Source organism: Melanotaenia boesemani, chromosome 13 (genome assembly GCF_017639745.1).
Source record: "Melanotaenia boesemani isolate fMelBoe1 chromosome 13, fMelBoe1.pri, whole genome shotgun sequence".
Classification (NCBI taxonomy): Eukaryota; Metazoa; Chordata; class Actinopteri; order Atheriniformes; family Melanotaeniidae; genus Melanotaenia; species Melanotaenia boesemani.
Window position 1 is genome coordinate 17221517 of NC_055694.1, and position 20304 is coordinate 17241820.

Sequence of the window (20304 nt, forward strand, 5' to 3'; positions counted from 1 at the left end):
TAATTGTGTTGAGAAAGACCAGTGTGTGGAAAAGTTGTCTGCAAGGCTATTTGTGTATGAATATATAAACATTTTCATGGAACATTTTCATGTTTAAATACTTTTATTTTTACACTCAAAATAAGAATTCAACAAGTTTAATCTTTGGTCATATTATTTATTATAAATATACAAAAAAGATATCAAAATGCATACAATGACGTGGTTAGTAATACAACACCATACTGCAGTGAAAACATTCATAAACCACTGTTAAAGGTATCAGTGATTAATAATTAATAGTTAATAGGAAATGTTAAGATTTAGCTCACATCAGATCAAATTAAAAAAAAGATTTATTTAACTGTCTCTCACCCTCTCTCTCTAAAATATATATTCTTTTCTTAAAAGTCTATGTTTCAATGGGGGACTTTAAATAATAAATATGAAGGGAAAATTATATTAAAAAATGAAAAAACTAATATGACATCTACTGTAGGTGACTTTTGTGCAAAATGTGTGCCAGCCACAACAAAACTCTGAAATTACAGCAAGTCTATGGTCCATCTGACACATTTAGAAGATTGGATTCACCTAGCATCTACTATGAGACAACCTAAAATAAATAAAACTGGCATACCACCTTACGTTAAAATTTAAATTAATTACCGATACCGGTACAGATAGGTCCCCATTTACTGCCTCATGTCAACAAATAATCTCACAGAGAGTCCAGAGTCTTAATAAATACAGAGTTAAATCAAAAGGAATGACTCAACATAGCGAAGTAGTGTTAGTTACACCTGGCTCACAATTTCAGCATCCTCAGCCACAAACCACTGGACCGGAGTCCCATCAGCAGCCCGCTGGAGGATCACATGACCTGAACCCTGTGAAAAAATGTTATGACATTAGTATTTGCCAGGGATAAGCATGCGGTGCAGTTGTAATTATAAATTTGCTCATTAAGATAACATAAATGATTTCTGAATAATTTTTTAAGTAAAAGATTTTCCTCCTCTGTGGATAGAGCTGAAGCTACGATAATGCAACAGATGGGTTTTATCTGTTTCTCTCTGGCAGCAAGCTTATGCAACAATTAGAATAGATTTAATGAAGGTTAATAGAACTTTAGCAGATTTTGAGCTGCAGATGCGAATAATTATGTTGTATATAGACCACACAATTAATCAAGAGAATAATCAGTGACTTCATTGTTTATTTAAGTAACTGATTTACATCCCTAATACATTAAAAAAATTAAACCTCTATTAAAGATTGAACGACTCTTGTCTGACCTTCAGTTTTAAACAGTATTCAAGTGTGTTCAGTACCGACCTGTGTAAATATAGGCAGGTGAGGTGAGGTGGGGCTTGTGACACCCAGTGAGCTCTGCTGTTCACCACAGTTTGGCCGTAACTTCTGCAGCTGGTTCCTTTGATGCCAGGACTTCAGCTCCTCTGACACAATGTCGCGGGGCATCAGCCTGACAGCGTGGTTCGGGTACTCTTTCAGAGAGGGTGCCCGCACCAGCCTGGTGTAAGGTGGAGGGGGTTTTAAGATGCTCTTTGGGGAGGATGCTCCTCTTTGATGGCTGCGAGCTGCAGGAGGGGCAGAAATAAAGCACTTCCCTACGTCCAGACCTTGTGGGGAGTAGGGGTTCTCCTCTGATGTGGCTCTGGAGTGTCCATGGCTGGACTGAGGCTGGCTGGTGTTTTTGTGTGGGCCAGAGAAGCTGGAGAGCCCTTTCGTCTGTGCTCCGAAGTGGAATCCGTAAGGTGGGGGGCAGAGCTTAGGGATCTCAGTGGGGCCTTCTCTTCCAGGAGAGCCAATGTAGGAGGACGATGAGTGCTCTGAGCTGCTGTCTTCTGAGCTGGACTGGTAAGGATGCAAGGGAGAGTAATCTGGAGAACGCATCATAAAGTCTGCCATGCAGCGCTGGTGAGGCAGCCGGGCTCCCTCCCGATTGTTCTCTGAGATGAGGTGCTCCATGTCGGCAGACACCTTTTTTTTGGGAAGTCTGCAAAATTAAAGAAGAGAAGTTTGAGAAGTCTAAAGTGACACTTTTTTGATTACCAGATCTGTATTTTTGACATGACTTCTCTGTGTACCTAAAGGACTGGGAGTATTGTCGGCGTACAAGCAGCTCCGGAGTGGAGGGGGCGCTGGTGGAGTGGTTGTGACGCAGAGCCGAGTTCCTGACATACTGAGTGAGAGGAATCCTGCAGCTTTCTGTATTCACCTGTTTCCCTGCTGGACTACTGCACAAAGCAAAACACATGCATGACATGAGAAAAGTAATGCAGTACAGTAGGAGGAACCTCTAATATGTACTAACAATGTTAAACTAAAAAATATCTTTGTCAAAGAAAAGTAAACATGCAGGTTGCTGACGTCAGTATCTCTGACTTTCCATCTTGGTTGTATATTTGAAGGATTAAAATCAAACTTGTTTCCAACCTGGACCTGCTCCCGCTGATGGACTGAGGTTTTGTGACCCTCTGGTAAGGCTGGTCCAGACTGGTTTCTTTCCAGGGAGAGTTCTGGATGGGAGAGCGCTCATACTCCACACTGAGCTGGCTTGAAGGCTGAGGAGCTGACTGCGTGGTCTTGTCTGACAGCTGGGCAGGGTCTGAACAGGAAGGAAGCGAGACGGGGCTGGACGAGTCCATGTCTGACAGGGGTTAGAGAAGACATCAGTTATTTGGCAACAACATGTAAAATGATGCATGTATAGATCTTAACTCACCATCATCCAAAGCCACCACATCAGAGAGGGAGCTGTCATCAGACAAGCCCACATCTAAAAAATAAACCAGACATTGTTAATAAACGCAACAAACTCACTCAGTGTTACAGTCACTGGCCTGAAGATGGCAGCAGTGTTGCTCACCTTTAGTTTGGCTGCTTGAGATGGTGACGCTTGGTGAGTTGCACTCACTCTTGATCCTGTGCTGGAACACGGCTTCTTGCAGTTCCTTCACTTTCTTCTCCTCCCTCTTGCACTGCTGCAGCCGAGTCTTTTTCTGTGGTTTACTGAGGTTTTCCTCGAGGGACAGCTTGCGGACTGCCTCGTAAATCTGCCGCTGGAGTGCCAAGTCAGTTTCTAGTGCTTGCAGCTCTGAATCCTAAAATAAAGACACAATCTGAAAATTAGTTTCAGCTGATGGCTTGTAGTTTCCTCTGCCTGTTCACTTATTTTACAGACATAAAGACTGATAGGGTCAGTACCTGTTGATCCTTACTGATCAGACCTTCATCCAACTTGAAAGAAGCTCCAATCCTCCTTCGAACTCGGGGTGGCTTCTCATCAGGTATCAGAGGATAGTCTGAGGGCAGTGTGCCAGTCAATTCCTGTGAAAACAGAACGGAAATGTTGATTAAAAAAAAGGTATGATTATTGCATAACAGAATCCCATGGCTTATTATATCCATAAAAAAAATCTGCTAATTACTGGAGGTCCAGGGGTCACTTACTGCCTCCCTGATGCAGAGCTTTCGGAGCTCCAGCAGGCAGAGCTCCAGACGCTCCTCCAGAGACTGGTGCTTCAGCTTCAAGGCTTTAGTGTTGGTGCTCAGGTCCTTAAGTGGGGATGTGGGGCTGTCTGGACCTGTATCAAATGAACAAAGAAGATCAGCTTTTCCTCATCAACATTTGGAAAAGTGAAGAAAAAAAACAGTTGGTGGGTAATAATGATGTTTTAGGCTTGCATAGCTACATTAAGCACTATACTGGACAGGATATATGTACATATGTGTGCTGTTTTATTTTTAAAGTTGCTTTTTATGCGCTGAAAATTTTAAAGTACCTTCATCTACTTTACTTACAAGCTTTGAGCTTTGAAATATTTGATTTATCCAGCATTTCTTCAGTAGTATTTGTGAATGTTAAGAGCCATGTTACTTGTAGGAAATTTAGTAAAGGAGTTCACTGACATGCTTTAATGACAGATTCATTTAAGGCTATTCATTTATTTCCAGGGGACGTCTGACAGATGTATCAGTATTATTGTACATAAATAATTAGATAACTGAAATGATTCATAAACAATACTCCCAGTACAGACATTATATTTAAATTGAACTGATTAGTGTGTTTTTCAACTAAATACAGAACATAGTTTTAGTTGTAGCAAAATGAAACGATCTTCAATGTTGACAATGTTTGGTTCTGTTATGTATGTCTACCCAAACCTGCTGTTGGAGGACAGACTGAGTGTTAACTAATAGTATTGTTGTGTTTTGATACTGGTATGTAGACTTAAATCTCCACTTGAAGTTTGTACTAATCAGGTGTTGCACTGATTATTTTTTCTTGGTGTTGTCCTTACCAGAGTGTAGGATAATCCCACTGTCAGTGTCACTGATCTCCTCTTTACTCTCGACGGCTGTCATCTTGATTATTCGCGACTGTGTTTTTGTAATTACCTGTTATGATAAACAAAGTTAATTCAGATTAGCAAAGTAAGCTGGGTCACTTTCAAGAATATATATTCTCCCTCTGTTTTTCTGCCACATGGCTTCATTCATTCTCCCACGGCTGCTTTACTTAACAAAAGCAAATGACTGGCGGGTGCTCTTTTTACACCTTTATCCATTCAGCTCTCTATCCCCCTCCCCCTCCTCCTTCTCTTCTTTCTCTCTCCCATGCTCCATCACAAAAGAGGCAGACCCCCGTGGTTGACTCGGCACATGTGCAGGGGTTAATCTGAATCGTGGTGCCATGGTGACGGGGCACGGGGCGGCTGGCTAGGGGAGCGTGTCGCCATGAGGCGTGTCAGAGGGCATTTAAAGAACCCGGACCCAGAAAAAGAAAGCAGATGGCAGCAGGAATTACCCCACTCATGGACTGCACCTGTTCTCCCCGCGTACACCCCTCCCTCAGCTCCTATTCAACCAGTGTCCAGAAAACCCTCTGGGGGCTTTGAAGTGAAAGAATGTCTCAATGCTGGGCTTGTCCACGCAGCATCACATCACAAGGTCCCCGCTGACTCGTGCAGGATGCTGCCCATTTCACTTACACACTGAGCACGATTCATGTTTGTGGCCTGCCCTGTTGCATTGTTGTTCTCAGGAGAGCATGTGACTTATAATTTACAAGTGGGTTGCGGAGTGGAGCAACAGCAGGAGGAAAAAAACAACAACAACACCAAATTAGGCACATTGTTTAGAGAAGAGATGAGGCCAGGAACTTGTGTAAGGATGAAAATGACATGTTATTCCTCTCAACATGCTATGACCAGCTTTGGCTTCAACTAAAAGACCAGAAGAATACCAGAGGCCACATTATCCTAAATAAGATGATTAAATTGTGTCATATGCTTGCCTTACTGCAGTGTCACATATTCCTAATGGCATAGCTTGGTGACTCTTAGAGCAGCTTCTGCATTGATGTTCTTGATGTGGAATGAAGGGGAGCTAAGATGACATAAAGACAGACATCACATGAAAGGATGTGTTGTTAAAACTTCAATGTGTAATCCTCAAATCCTGTCTCAACTATTGTGTTTGGAGATTGATATCAGGTCTTTTCCTGTAGAGATGACGAAGACTCAGGGTCTGTATGAATGAGAACCTTCTCTGACAGGATATCATTGTGTATCCCATACGTCTGACCTATTCAGCACAACTCATGTGAACTGAGCAGCCAGTAGCACAATGAGACATAGCTAGGCAGCTTGAGTCAGTAAAACAACACTACAACAAAGGCCCTGTATCCCCCAACCGGCCTCAGTAATCTACTGCGGGCGCAATATCTGCTGACAACTCAGGCCTGAGCAGTGTTGTTGGGTCAGTACTGAGACAAGCCTACTCTGAGAGGCAAAGAAAAGAAGTAGCACAGTTTTAAACATGTAAGACCTGATGTACTTCCAGACCCACAACTCCATATTGCAGCGTTTTAACACCAAAGATGTCAACAAGAATCCAACTTGGTAATAAGACACATTCAGGGTAGTGTGGGATTTACCCTCTTACATGCTATAACTGTCTGCAAACTTTCACAAGAGTGTATGACTGGATGTCAAAGCTGAGTGAGTGGGCGGGTTTGGTCTAAACTCTTGCAAGATTTGCAGTTTTTTGCCAAAATGCTGACACCGTTTGTCATAGCTTTCAAAAGAACCTGGAGTTGTGGGAATGTTGGAGTTGTGCTGTAAGGGAGAGCCACAAACACAAGACATTTCCTGATTGAATGTGGCATGAAGTGATGTACATGTCCTCAGGGGATGGCTGCTGATAGCACTGTCTTAACGGATGCACTCTTCATCGTAATTGAGGGAGGGGTGTGATCACTGCTAATCATGACTACCTTGAAATATGTTGGATGGGAGATCACTGTACCATACATCCTCACAGTTTACTGGACTGTGACGGCGTAACATCTACGGAAGTTGATGTTTATGGCAAGAGATCATGATGTGGATTTACTGTCTCCCAGACTTCCCCCACCACCCTTTCCCATGAGTCCTTAGAGCTGCGTATTCCTGGATTGCAGCCATCACCACCGTGCTCATTACCACTGTGGTTGGCCCTGGAATTACCAACGGGGACCAGCCTTGCTGAGGAAACAGCGAGGATTGCCTGAAACCAGACCAGGGCCTGTTCGAACCCTGTAATTAAGATTCTCCTCTGAATGCTGATACTATGGAAGAAACCAAACAACTTTACAGCATGCTTTATTTCAGAGTCTGATGAAAAGCCACAATCCATTCAGCAGAAAAGATCAACTCCATTTACAATATGGGTTGCTTGAAGAAAAGTGCATCAATATGGGGGTGTAGTAGGAAAAAAAATGGTATTGTATTACAAATTTGCCTTAAGAAGCAATGCTCAGTTGGGAAACTCCACAGTCAAGTGAAATGCAGACAGGAGACTGTAAAAACATAAATTCAAAAGCTGTAGCTGTGAGCATTTTCTTAAACACTTTCAGCCTCATTCCTTGGTCAACATTCATTCAGACCAACCCAATTAAGGAGTGTGAGGATCCTCCAAGAAAGACAATGCTGCAGTAATAATTAAGCATGTTGCCAGTCGGCTCCTGGTTACTGGAGACCATATGCTGGCCAGACAAACCGGCTATGTCACAGCACATTGACACGAAGAAGAGATGCCTCATTGTTTCCCAGAGGCTTAAGGGCTAGCTGTGGATTGAGCTGCCTAGTCCTTCTGACCATCATCTCTGATGGTCACCTCTGGCCATTGGCAGGATGTGGTTACAGTTTTTTCACCCTCATTGGCCCACCACAAATAAAACTAAGAAGACTCCAGGGGTAATGACAACACAGAGGTGCTATTTCAACACTATAGTAATGCCTCACATCTGTCAACATGTGGACTGGAGGTGATTATGTTTATTCTGCTGCTGGGATCACAAACGACACCAATCAGACTGTGGACCCATTAAAGTCCAACAGTAAAAGCAACTTGTTATTATTCATGGTGGAAAAGAGGGCAAATTATTTACCTGTACTGTTTGTTTCTGTTGCTTGAAGCAGCTTTGTCTGATAGCTGTGGCACTAATAAAAAAAACTTAAAGGATAATAGTCCTGCATCCACAACCTTTATGCCAAAATGAAGTGTACTCACTGTCCAGAATTATCTCAGATAAATGTAAGAATATTACCTACAATACATTTACATGCAAGATACATTTTAGTGTTACAACTGCTTAGAACTAACTTTAACAGGTTACATTACTGTATTTAATTGCAGTTATATGCCACATCTTATTTATGAGTTTCTTGTAAGGTGATAATTTCTATTAATGAAGTAAAACTTCATTTAAAAAATGTAGAACTAAACGAAATGGAATCCTGTATTACTGCTGTTAATACAGGATTTAGTTACTTTCTATCCCTGCAGAAGTGAACATCACATTATATATATATATATATATAAGGTTTACTTTAAGTTATATAGAGTTTTTACACGACTGTCTGGTTGTTCTGTAACGTTTAACAGCTTTTAAAGTAATTGTACTTCATCCGACTTTAAGTATTTAGTGCTTCTCATTTTTCTGTCGTTTCCCTTTTAAATAATGTTGCTAAACTGCAGCAAAGAGTTTTTACATACCTTGTAGTTTGTGGTGCTCTCCTCTACAGCATCCTTTCTGAAACTGCAGGAAAGACTTTCTCTGGTCAGACGTGACAAAAGTGCTTGGGACATCTGTTTCAGACAAATCCAATTCTTCTATCGAGGGGAGAGGGATTTGTTCATTTTATTTATTTTTTATTTTGAGCTAAATATAATTTAATTTACATGTTAGTTTTGTTTAATATTAGTTTTGTGAATTCTATCAAAATATATCTGGTTTCATATAACAAAAATAATATATATATATTTTTTTTTCTGCCAACAGACTCCCCTGGATTCTTTTCAAATGGTTGGGTCCGACGCTGCTGACTTTCCAGACACGCTCTGCGTATTGACACAGCACGCGACCTGCTGAGAAGGGGGCTTCTGATTTGTGAAGAGGCACAAAAGAATAATAGAGGGTCTGAGGCAGGAACAAGTTTTACTTTAGAGAGAGAGAGAGAGAGAGAAAGAAAGAAAGAAAGAAAGAAAGAAACAGCTGGCAAGTAAACAGCGGTGAAGAAGACAACCAGTTTGGCTTTAAACCACAGCATGGTGCTGACATGTGTGTATATGCTCTCAAAGAAATAGTGAATCTTTACAAGGCTAAAAACTCCTCTGTTCTTATGTGTTTTATTGATGCTTCTAAAGCATTTGATAGAGTGAATCATAAAAAGCTATTTATTAAGTTAAAAAAACAGGGAGTGCCTGGGTACATTGTGAGGGTTCTTGCCTACTGGTATGCACACCAGAAATTGCATATCAAATGGGGGGGTTGTATATCTGCCTCATTTGGAGTGTCCAATGGAGTGAGGCAGGGGGGAATTTTGTCACCTGTCCTATTTAACTTATATATAAATGAGCTGTCTGAGCGATTAAAAGCCTGCAGAACTGGTTGTCTTGTTGGGGGTTTGCTGGTGAACCATCTGATGTATGCAGATGATCTTGTCACTTTTAGTCCAAGTAGTGCTGGGCTGCAGCAACTTCTTAATATATGTGCAGAATACGGGGAGGAATACGACATAAAGTATAATGCCAGCAAGAGTGCTGTCCTAATCTGTAGAATTAAGCAGGATAAATCGCTGAATTTTCCAGTTTTTAAGCTTTGTAATAGGAGGCTTGATGTTTGCCATCAGATTAAATATCTTGGTTATATTTTAAGGGATGATATGTGCGATGATGAGGATATATACAGACAATGTTGCAAGTTATATGCACAGGCCAACATAATTGCACGTAAATTTGGTTTTTGTTCTAGGGCAGTAAAGGTGTCCCTTTTTAAAGCATATTGTACACCACTCTATATGGCCCATTTGTGGTCATCTTATAAAAAATCAGCCATCCGAAAATTACAAGTTGCATACAATGATGCTATGAGAATAGTACTCAAGGTTCCCAGAGGAGGAAGTGCCAGTTTAATGTTTGTCTCTGCTGGGGTGAGGACATTCAAGGCGCTGTTGAGGAATTATATGTATAAGTTCTTGCAGCGCCTGGATGTCTCCACAAATGCACTTGTGGTGGCTCTCTCAGATCCCCTCCAGAGTTGTGCCCGTTACTCATCCAGTTTAAGGATGCACTGGATGAAATGTCTGTATGTAGTTTAGGTGATCTGTGTTTTTTATGTACTTATTTATTTACTAGTTGTGTGTTTTATATGTATTGTATTTGTGATTCATATGGACTTGAGTCTGCTAATAAACTTTAATTAAATTAAATTACACCCCTTTTATCCTCCATGATGATAAAAAATAAAAAATACATAAATACTGAACACTGCAGGCATAAGCTACATGTAACGTATTCTATGTATTGTGGTCAGAAATATACTTTAATTGCCTGTTGTTTATTAGATTTTTTGTGCTGAATAAATAAATGTCTTGATTATATTAAGCTACTTTTCTCTGCACTGTGCTGTTATGTGCAGAGAGGAAAATAACTAAGACACGTGCTCGAAATGAGTACAACTGTGATACATTTAAGAGGGGAACTTTTCTCTGCTACATTATAATTTTGTAGAAGTATTTTCAATAACATTTTATGCAAATATGTATGCAGCATTTCTGTGTGAGATACAGCTAAAAAGGAAAGAATAATAATAAGAAGAAACAAAATGGTGTTTCAGTCTTGGCTTTTCTTACTATCCTGAATGTCTGCAGTGCCTTTACCGGACCCTTGGGTATTTCTAACCTATAGGCTACATCCTGAAAAGCCTCCACCAGATGGCCTGTCCTTTCTCCTCTCAACCCGTGATGGAATGAAAAGATTAGCTAATTAAACAAAGTCCCATATCCATGTGAAAGAACTGTGAGAGTCCTTGGGGAGAGGAGCTGCTTACAAATCAATCCCCTGTGAATCATGTCAGCACAACAACACATCATTGCAAACCATGAAGACTTTTATTTCCACAGCACACACAAACACCCTCAAAATGAAAAAGTTATGACAGAAACAGGTATACAAACGTGAAAATTGTAATATTGGGGAGATTCTTATTGATACAAAATAGTTTTGTTAAAACTTTCCTGTTAGAAATCACATTGTGGTGAAGAATCAGTCTATGAAACCAGTCTTATGCTACTTAATCCAAGAACAAACAGAAAAATCATGCCTAACAGATTAAATTAAAAGTACAATCAACACTGAAAAGAAAATAATATTAAAAATCAGTCTCAGAACATTCTTTAAACCAATATTAATTTGCATGTAATTCTTAATAAAAAAATAATTTAATAAATGACGAGCACTTCCCTTTCTCAGCAGAAACAGAACAGTAAATGAGTTTTAAGACGGGATTTATAAATATGGACAAGGTTTTAGTATGCTTGTATAATCTATGCTTCAAAATGTATGTTGAAATGCTTCAGGAAAGGAGAAGTATCCTGGCACCTGTGGGATGCTCAGGCACTGAGCATGAAGCGGTAGGGCCACTATGGTGAGAGGCTGCACTGGCTGGTGGGATACTTTCAGGATTGATCAAATGTCTGAGTGCGCCTCAGGTTGTCCCTGACACGGACAAACTCTGGGATCTTCTGCTGGTTCTCTCGCTGTCTTATCTCTTCCTGCTCATACTGGAAAAACAAAGGTTACATCAGTATATCAGCTTACATACAGGGTCACATGGAGTACCAAGAATAGTGTTTATGTTCACAATCTAAATTTTGTTTAGTAATATTTGTTCAAACTTTGGAGAACTAAACAAGATAAAACCTTGGGAACACTGTTCTGTCAACACAGATATAATATTTTCATAACTGGTTTTGCCTTCACAAGTTTGAACTTCATGATATTAAATATCTCTCAACTGTCTATAGACCCCTCACCTCCTGCAGTTTCTGCTGCCTCTTGCGGAGCTCCGTCTCCAGATCCGAGGGCCGCCGTTGTGCCATCTCCTCCTCCTTGTGCAACTCCAGTCTGCGTTGCTCTAGCACTCGCTTCAGCTCTGGTTTCTCCTCCAGCAGGAGGCCACTGCACAGTCAAAGCCACAGTTTGGTAATACAGTCAGTCACAAGTCATCAGACTTGCATGGTTTCAGGTGTTGACAACATGAAGGGGTTGTCAGTGTATGATGCCCTGTACCGTTTGTGGCTGAGCAGCAGCTCCCGGTGCAGGTTCTGGTAACTCGGTGTCTCTGCTGAGGAACCATTGAGTTTTCTGGGTTGAACACCTTCAGCACTGCTGCAGTCTGCTGCGGAGGTATGAGACAGAGGCTGATGGCAAACAGTCTGACTGCAGAGATCTGTTAAGAAAAAACTCAACACTGCTATAATCTTGTAAGTTATACTTATGTGCTGGTATATTCTTGATTATGTTTGATAAGTGTGAGTTTGTTTTAAGTTGTTGAAATGATGAAGTTAATTCTATCAAACTAATGGCATTCTAACATTCATCACGTGTGATTGATAGATTAATCAAGCCGGTATTCAAATAAGCTCAATGACTCTTTACTTGATTGTAAAAATAGATAACACAATCAACTATTTAATTATTAACATTTCAGTGATTCTATCAGTCAAAAATCCCAGTTTACTGTCAGCTGTATGAGCACTTGTTTTCATTAGTAACATGTATTTTCATCAGTCTTTGCTTTCTGTAATTTATGATACCTTTTTTGGGTTGTCCATATCCAGGTTTCTGTGAAAATTGATAGAGAGAGAGAAAAAAAAAGGTTAATTAATGATTTCATCACTAAATGACTTCACAGCCACTAAATCAACCAAACATGTTATCGGTGATAAACCTAATCTGGATCATCAAATCGTCTTTGTTTTGATCTTTCCTCTGATCGGGCAGACGCTATAATTAGATCAAGGTTAAAAGTGACAGCACCTGTCGTGCTACTTAAGCAGGTGGAGTGTTTACAAAGGTGACATAACAGCTCCGTCAGACTGTTAGAGACACATGGGATTTGGCCTGACTGTGATGGTCTTAGGTGAGGTTTGAATAGAAGTCTGCTTGTGGTGAAAATCGTATGTCAGAAATTCACATAGGATGAATCTGTCTGTAACACAGTTAGACATAAACTGCTACACCAGATAACCAAGAGAAAAGAATAACATTAAGCAGGGAGCTGATGGTACAAGCTGTTACTGGTCTGAGCACAACCTGTCTCATAGTGGAGGCTGCTGATAAGACCAAGTTTCTGTCAAAACCTTTCCTGTGGCTGAACATTATGATCTTTAGCCATTGTGTTTGGGGCTTGAGCCTTTTACTGTTGCTCTTACAAACATACAGTAAGCCTCTACATCCTGTCCCTCCCGGGCCCCTGCAGGGAGGTTGAGCTGGGAGATAACCTGTCATGTGTCTGACCTGATGGAAGCCATTGTTCATCTCAAGACCTGCAGGACCATTATGTATACGAGTCAAATCAATCTGATTAAATAACTACTCAATCCTGCATGTGCAGCTAGTGTGAATATTATCGGCAAATCACTATGTAACTAGTTACTCAACAAGAGTAAAAACAAGATTATTCAAATGCTTATGAAGACAGGAAGAAAAACAAACAAACAAAAAAAAAATCCAACAAATGTATTATTTCTTTACTTTAAACATTTATCAAAATGCTGAAATACACAAACTGTGATAATTAAATTGATTTCATAGGTTTAGAGTCACTGTACTGTACTTGCTGGGTATCAACAATCTTGATACTCCTATCTACAAGACATTCCCAGCAAGGATGTTGTAAATGAAAGCACTGGGACAAAACGTGTCCATACAGAGATCAAAATAAGCCAGGGCTATAAACTCTTTGAGCTAAATGTTTGACATATGGCCTTGAGACCAGATCATGACCTCTTCCTCGACAACCAGCAGCAACAGTCTAAGAAAACAACTTATAATAACTCACTTTTTTTACAGCTGAACCCTCCATGGCAGGCTGGTGGAGGTCCCCGTTTTAATCCATTGTTAAAAGACTTGCACGTCCTTGCTCAGTCTCGGTTTTCTGTTTCTTTGCTCCATCCAAGGCCAACATATTGTTGATGAAGGATCCACAGACTCAATATACCACCTAGCAGTAGTCAGTAGTGGTAGTAGACTCTCAAATCTCATTACGCCATTCAAGATTACCTCACAACCCCCACAGGGGATTGGATGCTAGATTAGTTAATTACCACAGACACATGCAGCTTAAAACCAACACAGAATGGTACAGTTACCAGTTGATTCCTCTCTTAACAAACCAACACGGTTATCTGCAGTACATGTTTTTGTGTTTGCTGCAATTCTTAAAACAAAGACAAAAGAAATCTGTGAACAAGTAACAGTTGTCATAAGGGAGTTTTTAAGGATCATGCTGCCTCTGCGAGAGATGAACTTGTTTTTTTTATGTGGTGTCAGAAAAACATCCAACTGCAGACCAAAATGCCTTATCATGAGCTGATGTCTGGAGAGGGGGTTGTTGCGAAAATAGTGGTCTGGTCCATAACATTGCCTGGACCAGACCATGGTCCCTGCCACTAGAGGTACTACATCAGTGGTCCGGACCACTGTAGTGAGTGGTTCCTGGATTTTTTATGGTAGAACAAAATTCATCATAAATAAAAAAGACATTTGGTAAAATATGAAAAATCAAGTATTAGAGCATTAGATTTTGAGTCATTGGTAGATACCATTAAAATTAATTTATAAAAATTTTTTTTTTTTTTTTTTTTTACAAATTTTCACACAACCTTTCTCCCCATGCTTCCACTTTATGGAATAATAGAGTGATAACTATTAATAGGAAGCCAATGTTTAAACAGAATTGATATGGAAAAAGGCATTGTCTTTGTAATGGACTTTCTGGACATAAATATAAATATTTTATCAACATTTTTAATAATAATGATACTATTATTATTATTATTATTATTATTATTATTATTATTAGCATATACCATTGCTGCTACAATCATATGCTGTCATTATTACACTGTCACTTTTACTATTATTATATTGTCATCTCACAAGTGCCCTTAAGTGTATCTATTCTATTTTTCTACTTATCTACTTCATTTTATTGTGCTTTTTTTGTGTATTTTGTGTACTATTCCGGAATTGCCTGTAAGACCCAAAGTCAAGGAAACACATTTAATCACCCACAAATGGCAGAGAGAACACAGTCAGTTTATCCATTTAAAAACAAAAGGTGACTAAACTACAATGACTTAAACAAAATAAAATCATAATAAATATTTGGCCTAAATTACAGTCAATTAGTTCCAAAAAACAAAAGTGCAGCCTAGCAGATAAGGAATGCAAATGAGTTTGAACCATCTACAATGAAATATAAAACATGGTAATTATTTTTTTAAAAGCTGAGTAATCCATGGGTGGTGGTTGGGGCATTAAAATGATCTGAATCAAAATCTTTTGAGTATGTGGTGATGAGTCTAAGGACTCTAAGGACTCATGACAGTGGTCCTGGGCAGGGGGGCAGGGGGGCAGGGGCGTTGTATTTATAAAATAAAGCGCTTGCCATGACACTCAGACCCATCCATTGTCCATCCATCCATCCATTATCTTGACCGCTTATTCCATTATGGGTCGTGGGTGAGCTGGAGCCTATCCCAGCATTTTAGCAGGTGAGAGGCAGGGTACACCCTGGACAGGTCACCAGCCTGTCGCAGGGCCAACACAGACAGACAAACAACCATTCACATACACACACTCTCTCCTAGGGAGAATTTAGAATAACCAATTAACCTATCATGACGGTGGGAGGAAGCCGGAGAACCCAGACAGAACCCACGCATAGACGGGAAGAACATACAAACTTCACACAGAAAGGCCACCGTCCTCAAGGTTCGAACCTTCCCCCAGCCAAGATTCGAACCGGTGACCTTCTTGCTGTGAGGCTGCGGTGCAGCCCGACACTCAGACCCATTACAGTAAAATACAAGAATGAAAGGGCAATACATTTAAAATATAAATTGCCATAATCAAACATTAAAAAAAGTAAATCAATTTAAACAATCGTGCAGCAGATTTTTATTTTTTCTCTTTATTAATACTTATAATATATATAATATTTTGTGAGGGAAATACACTATTTAGTTATCTGTTATTTCTCTATATTCCCAATAAAATATAAATGTTGATAACATCAGAGAAATTTGGATATAGGTTAACTATGAAGTAGGCATAATGTCAAAAGCCTAAAGGATGGAATATTGTATATCTTCAGTGACAGCCACCTCTTATATCAACCCAGAAACTGTTTGACAGAGTGCAGGAAAGAAATGCTCAAAATATTTTATTGCAACTGTACAGAAAGAGCATGGGTTCACCTTAAAATTAAATCTACATTTTAAAATGTCTGAGACTGGATAGATTTTATTTATAATTTTATTTATAATTATTTATAAAAGGACGCATCAAATTCAAAGCTCTGCATCTGGCTTACAAAACAATAACCCAAACGGCTCCGGTTTACCTCCACTCCTTAATCCAGAGCTACACTCCCTCTCCACAGTTACGCTCAGCCAGCAAAAAACACCTACTGCACCCACCACAACGTGGCACAAAATCAGCAGCTAGACTCCTCTGTTGTCCCCCGGTGGTGGAACGATCTACCAAACTCCGTCCGATCCGCAGAGTCCTTATTAATTTTTTAAAAGCAAGCTAAAGACTCAGTTGTTTTTAAGTTGTCAATTTAAGAATGTCAATTTTTGGGGATCTCAGTGGGGTAACTCTATATGGGTATCGCATGGCACAGAACACTCTGTAGGAGTGACAACCTTAAAAAACAGGTTTAATGGTGATGTCCTTCCTATAGAGTGAGCCCATATCTTTTCATTCTGTTAAAAAATACTGGAGCCTGGTGAGACCAATTATCCATAACCTAATGTTTCTGAATGAAAATAAAGAAGCTATTATTTTTTAAAAAAAGACATCAGGCAGGTGCAGTAAGTGCCTTTGTTATGTAAGCCTCTAACCTCTGTAGATGTGTGTTGTCCTTAACATCCTCCACATGGTTGAACTGCATGTCTTTGTTTGTTACCCTACTGAGCTGTGTGGTTTAGGGCTCATACCAGCCTTGTGAAGAGGACAGCATAACCCAAGAGGTTAGTGTGAAGCCCTGCATTATTTCAGAGGTGTAAACTTAAGTTCTGTAAAGCACAACTCAGTTCTGATCTGGTTGGATCAAAGACAACATTTTACCGTGTTCAGCCTGCTGGACCACATGTCTGAGAAAGATGATGATGGCTCAGTTATAGCATTGCATGTGAGAAATGACAAGTGCTCTGGTTTCTATTAAATGTCAGACTGATGCATGTCTCATTGTGTTTGATCAGGTTTTTGAAGCTGTTGTCTTTATGTACTTCCTGGTGGAGATGCTCATCAAGATGGCAGCCCTGAGTGCGTACGGCCATAGAACTAGCTACTACTTACGTCCCTGGTGAAAGAGCCTCATTTGTCTGTTCACATCACGGCTCGACTGGGGAATGGCACTACAAAGATGTGCCCCCTTACTGGGAGGATGGGAATGTCTGTGCACTGGCTGCTCCTCACCAGGATAAACCTGGTAACTGGGGAGTCTCTGCGACAGCTGGGCCAAGTGATGGAGACTGTGTGGACTGGAACATGTTTTACGAATGTCACCCTGATGGTCCAAACCCCAACATGAGCTCTATCAACTTTGACAACATTGCATATACATGGATCACAGTCTTCCAGGTAAACTGTCAAATCTAACAAGTTGGTTTCAGTAAAAAAAATAAACAAACAAACAAAAAACAATTATGCAAATTTGTTGCCTCAAAAAAAATAAGTTTGGGTTTGTTGAACTTAGAATAAATAAGAAATCTGAGTATGTTGTCAGTGCATGAAGTTGTACAAGAAACTTGATGTGATCAAATCTTAGTAAATCAGTGGTGATGTGTTATTTTTCAAGTTCACCTTACTTAGACTAATTGACAAACTTAAACCATGTCATTTATGTTGATTCAACTTCAGTACATTAATTTATTCAGCATCATGTTCTCCAGTACTTATGAGTTTTTTAAATTTATTTTAGATAAATGTCAATAACAACTTGATTCAAATGAAGTTATTTCCACTAATTACTTAAGTTATTTAAGGAAATATTGAGGCCAGTGGTACAGTTTACAGTTCAGGAAATCTATCTCTGTCTGTATCTAGCTGGGTTTTCTGAAGAGTGTTGACTTTTACTGCTTTCTGTACCTCCAGGTCAGCACTGTCGGTAGAAAACCATAATTCCCTGAAGTTTATATATATATATATATATATATATATATATATATATGTGTGTGTGTGTGTGTTTGTGTGCGTGTGTCCGTGTGTCTGTAGTTTTTCCTAACCACACGAGGTCGTCATTCTACTGTTTTTCCCATCAATTTCCCATGATTCCGCGCGGCTTTTACCTTTAAACCGGATGTAAAAAAAACTGTCTCTTACAGTGTGAATGGCGCGCGTGTGTATGGTTGTTGAATTTTCAGTGTGGCTGAATGAGGTGTGTTTGGGGGTTTGTGTGTGATTTAATTCGTTTTTCTTTTTAAAATCTACACAGTGATCTTATTTGATCTGGTCGGAGTTCGGCTCTGCTCTGATCAGAAATGATAGGAAAAGCGCTCTCGAGCCTCCGTGGCGATGAGAAGCTGTCGAGTTAAAACTGGGGCCTCCACGCTTCGTGCTGTGGTTAGAAGTGATGAATTGATCAGATATACTAGTTCTGGGTGAGCTTTGAGGTTCGCCTCGAGTTTCACAGTGGACTGTGAGTAAAGAGGCGATTCTGATCTTACCGCAGCCGAGAAGCAGACTGGAGCCCTGGACAATGACTTGTTTACAACAGTAGCCTCTAAAGATGGCCAAAGTTCACGAGACACCGCTTTTGTTTCCCTCCCTCCCATTTACTATTACAGGTTTACCTGGCAGATACTTGTAGATACATGGATACTTCCAAACGTGGACTGGTTATTGTGTTCTGTTTTTTTCTGTTCTTTTACAAAGAATGGCCTTTCTTTCTTTCTTGCATTCTTGCTGTCTTGCTTGCTTGCAAATCAAACCTACCTTCGGATATGAAAAAAAGCTACCTTACACAAAGTATCTAGACTTCATATTTGGTAGAATTTAACAGAGTGCAAAGCTATCACTCATCCAAGTTATAAAACTTAGTCTGCTCCAAATTAAGCATTAAAACCATGTTGTTTATATTATAATTTGGGACCCCTCACTGATTTTGATACTTCATTGTGATTGCACTGTGTTTTTTCTGTTTTACATTATTAGATTAGATTAGATTAAACTTTATTGATCCCACGGACAGGGAAATTCACTTATTACAGCAGCAAAGCAGAGAAAGTGAAAAAAGAAAGAATAAATAGATAAACTTAAGAATTAAATATAACACAATAAACATAAAAACAATAACAGTATAAGGTGACGGTATAAATGACTGTGTAAACAGTGTAAACAGACTACAACATGACAGCCTGATTCAGGTGTTACAGATTGTTGAAGAGTCTGACAGCAGTTGGGATGAAGGACCTGCGGAGCCTCTCTTTTTTACACCGTGGATGTAACAGTCTGCTGCTGAAGGAGCTGCTCAGGGACCCCACAGTGTAATGTAGGGGGTGAGAGGTGTTGCTCATAATGGATGTCAGTTTGGCTAACATCCTTCTCTCCCCCACTTCCTCTACGGAGTCCAGAGGACAATCCAGGACAGAGCTCGCTCTCCTGATCAGTTTATTGATCCTGCTCCTGTCCCTGTCTGTGCTGCTCCCTCTCCAGCAGACCACAGCATAGAATATGGCTGAGGCCACCACAGAGTCATAAAAAGTCCTAAGGAGAGTCCCACACACTCCGAAGGACCTCAGTCTTCTCAGCAGGTGGAGGTGACTCTGGCCTTTCTTGTAGAGGGCGTGGGTGTTTGTAGACCAGTCCAGTTTGTTGTTTAGGTGAACACCCAAGAATTTATAGTTCTCCACCACCTCTATGTCCGATCCCTGGATGTTCACCTGTGTGAGAGAGGATGCTTTCCTCTGGAAGTCCACAATCATCTCCTTTGTCTTGCTAGTATTTAGCTGGAGCTGGTTACGCTCACTCCAGCTGACAAAGTCCCTGATGACTGTCCTGTACTCCAGATCGTCCCCCTCAGAAACACAGCCAACAACGACTGTGTCATCGGAGAACTTCTGGATGTGGCAGTTTGTGTTATTGTAAGTGAAGTCCGAAGTGTAGAGAGTGAAGAGGAAGGGAGAGAGCACCGTACCCCGAGGAGCACCTGTACTGCAGAGCACCACGTCAGACTCACAGTGCTGCAGCCTCACATACTGTGGTCTGTTGGTGAGATAGTCCTTAATCCATGCAGTCAGGTGTTGGTCTACTCCCACACTTTCCATCTTCACTCTTAGCAGTGAAGGCTGGATAGTATTAAAAGCGCTGGAGAAGTCGAAAAACATGATTCTCACAGCACTTCCGCTGACCTCCAGGTGTTGCAGTGATCTGTGCAGCAAGTAAATCACTGCGTCGTCCACTCCAATCCCAGGCCGGTAGACAAACTGCAGGGGGTCCAGCTGAGTGTCCACCAGGGGTCTCAGCTGTTTCAGAATGATCCTCTCCATGGTCTTCATCAGGTGAGAAGTCAAGGCAACAGGCCTGAAGTGGTTGGGCTCCTTTGGGCACCGTATCTTCGGTACCGGGACCACACAGGAGGTTTTCCACAGGGCCTGGACTTTCTCTAGGCTCAGAACCAGAACTTAAAGTAAACCAGGGCTGTCTTTTTAAACAGGACATATATTTGTGCTTTAT

At 40.5% G+C, this 20304-nt stretch overlaps 2 protein-coding genes and 1 non-coding gene across 3 annotated transcripts; 1 reads left to right on the forward strand and 2 right to left on the reverse strand.

Moving 5' to 3' along the window:
• Positions 1 to 132: 132 nt before the first annotated feature.
• inavaa (innate immunity activator a) lies at positions 133 to 8091 on the reverse strand. Its single transcript, XM_042003888.1, has 10 exons — positions 8050 to 8091; positions 4311 to 4407; positions 3457 to 3590; positions 3211 to 3333; positions 2873 to 3107; positions 2729 to 2782; positions 2440 to 2653; positions 2091 to 2240; positions 1318 to 1999; positions 133 to 869 (listed from the first exon to the last, which is right to left on the reverse strand). Exons 2-10 carry the CDS (start codon positions 4372 to 4374, stop codon positions 777 to 779), a joined length of 1749 nt encoding a protein of 582 aa, XP_041859822.1. The 5' UTR covers positions 4375 to 4407; positions 8050 to 8091; the 3' UTR covers positions 133 to 776.
• Positions 8092 to 10512: 2421 nt separating this feature from the next.
• Positions 10513 to 13480, reverse strand: zgc:195245 (uncharacterized protein LOC565483 homolog). The gene is made up of 5 exons (XM_042004302.1): positions 13400 to 13480; positions 12153 to 12180; positions 11626 to 11734; positions 11370 to 11514; positions 10513 to 11117 (listed from the first exon to the last, which is right to left on the reverse strand). Exons 1-5 carry the CDS (start codon positions 13421 to 13423, stop codon positions 11013 to 11015), a joined length of 411 nt encoding a protein of 136 aa, XP_041860236.1. The 5' UTR covers positions 13424 to 13480; the 3' UTR covers positions 10513 to 11012.
• Positions 13481 to 17986: 4506 nt separating this feature from the next.
• On the forward strand, positions 17987 to 18295 carry LOC121652432. Its single transcript, XR_006012618.1, has one exon.
• The last annotated feature ends 2009 nt before the right edge of the window (positions 18296 to 20304 follow it).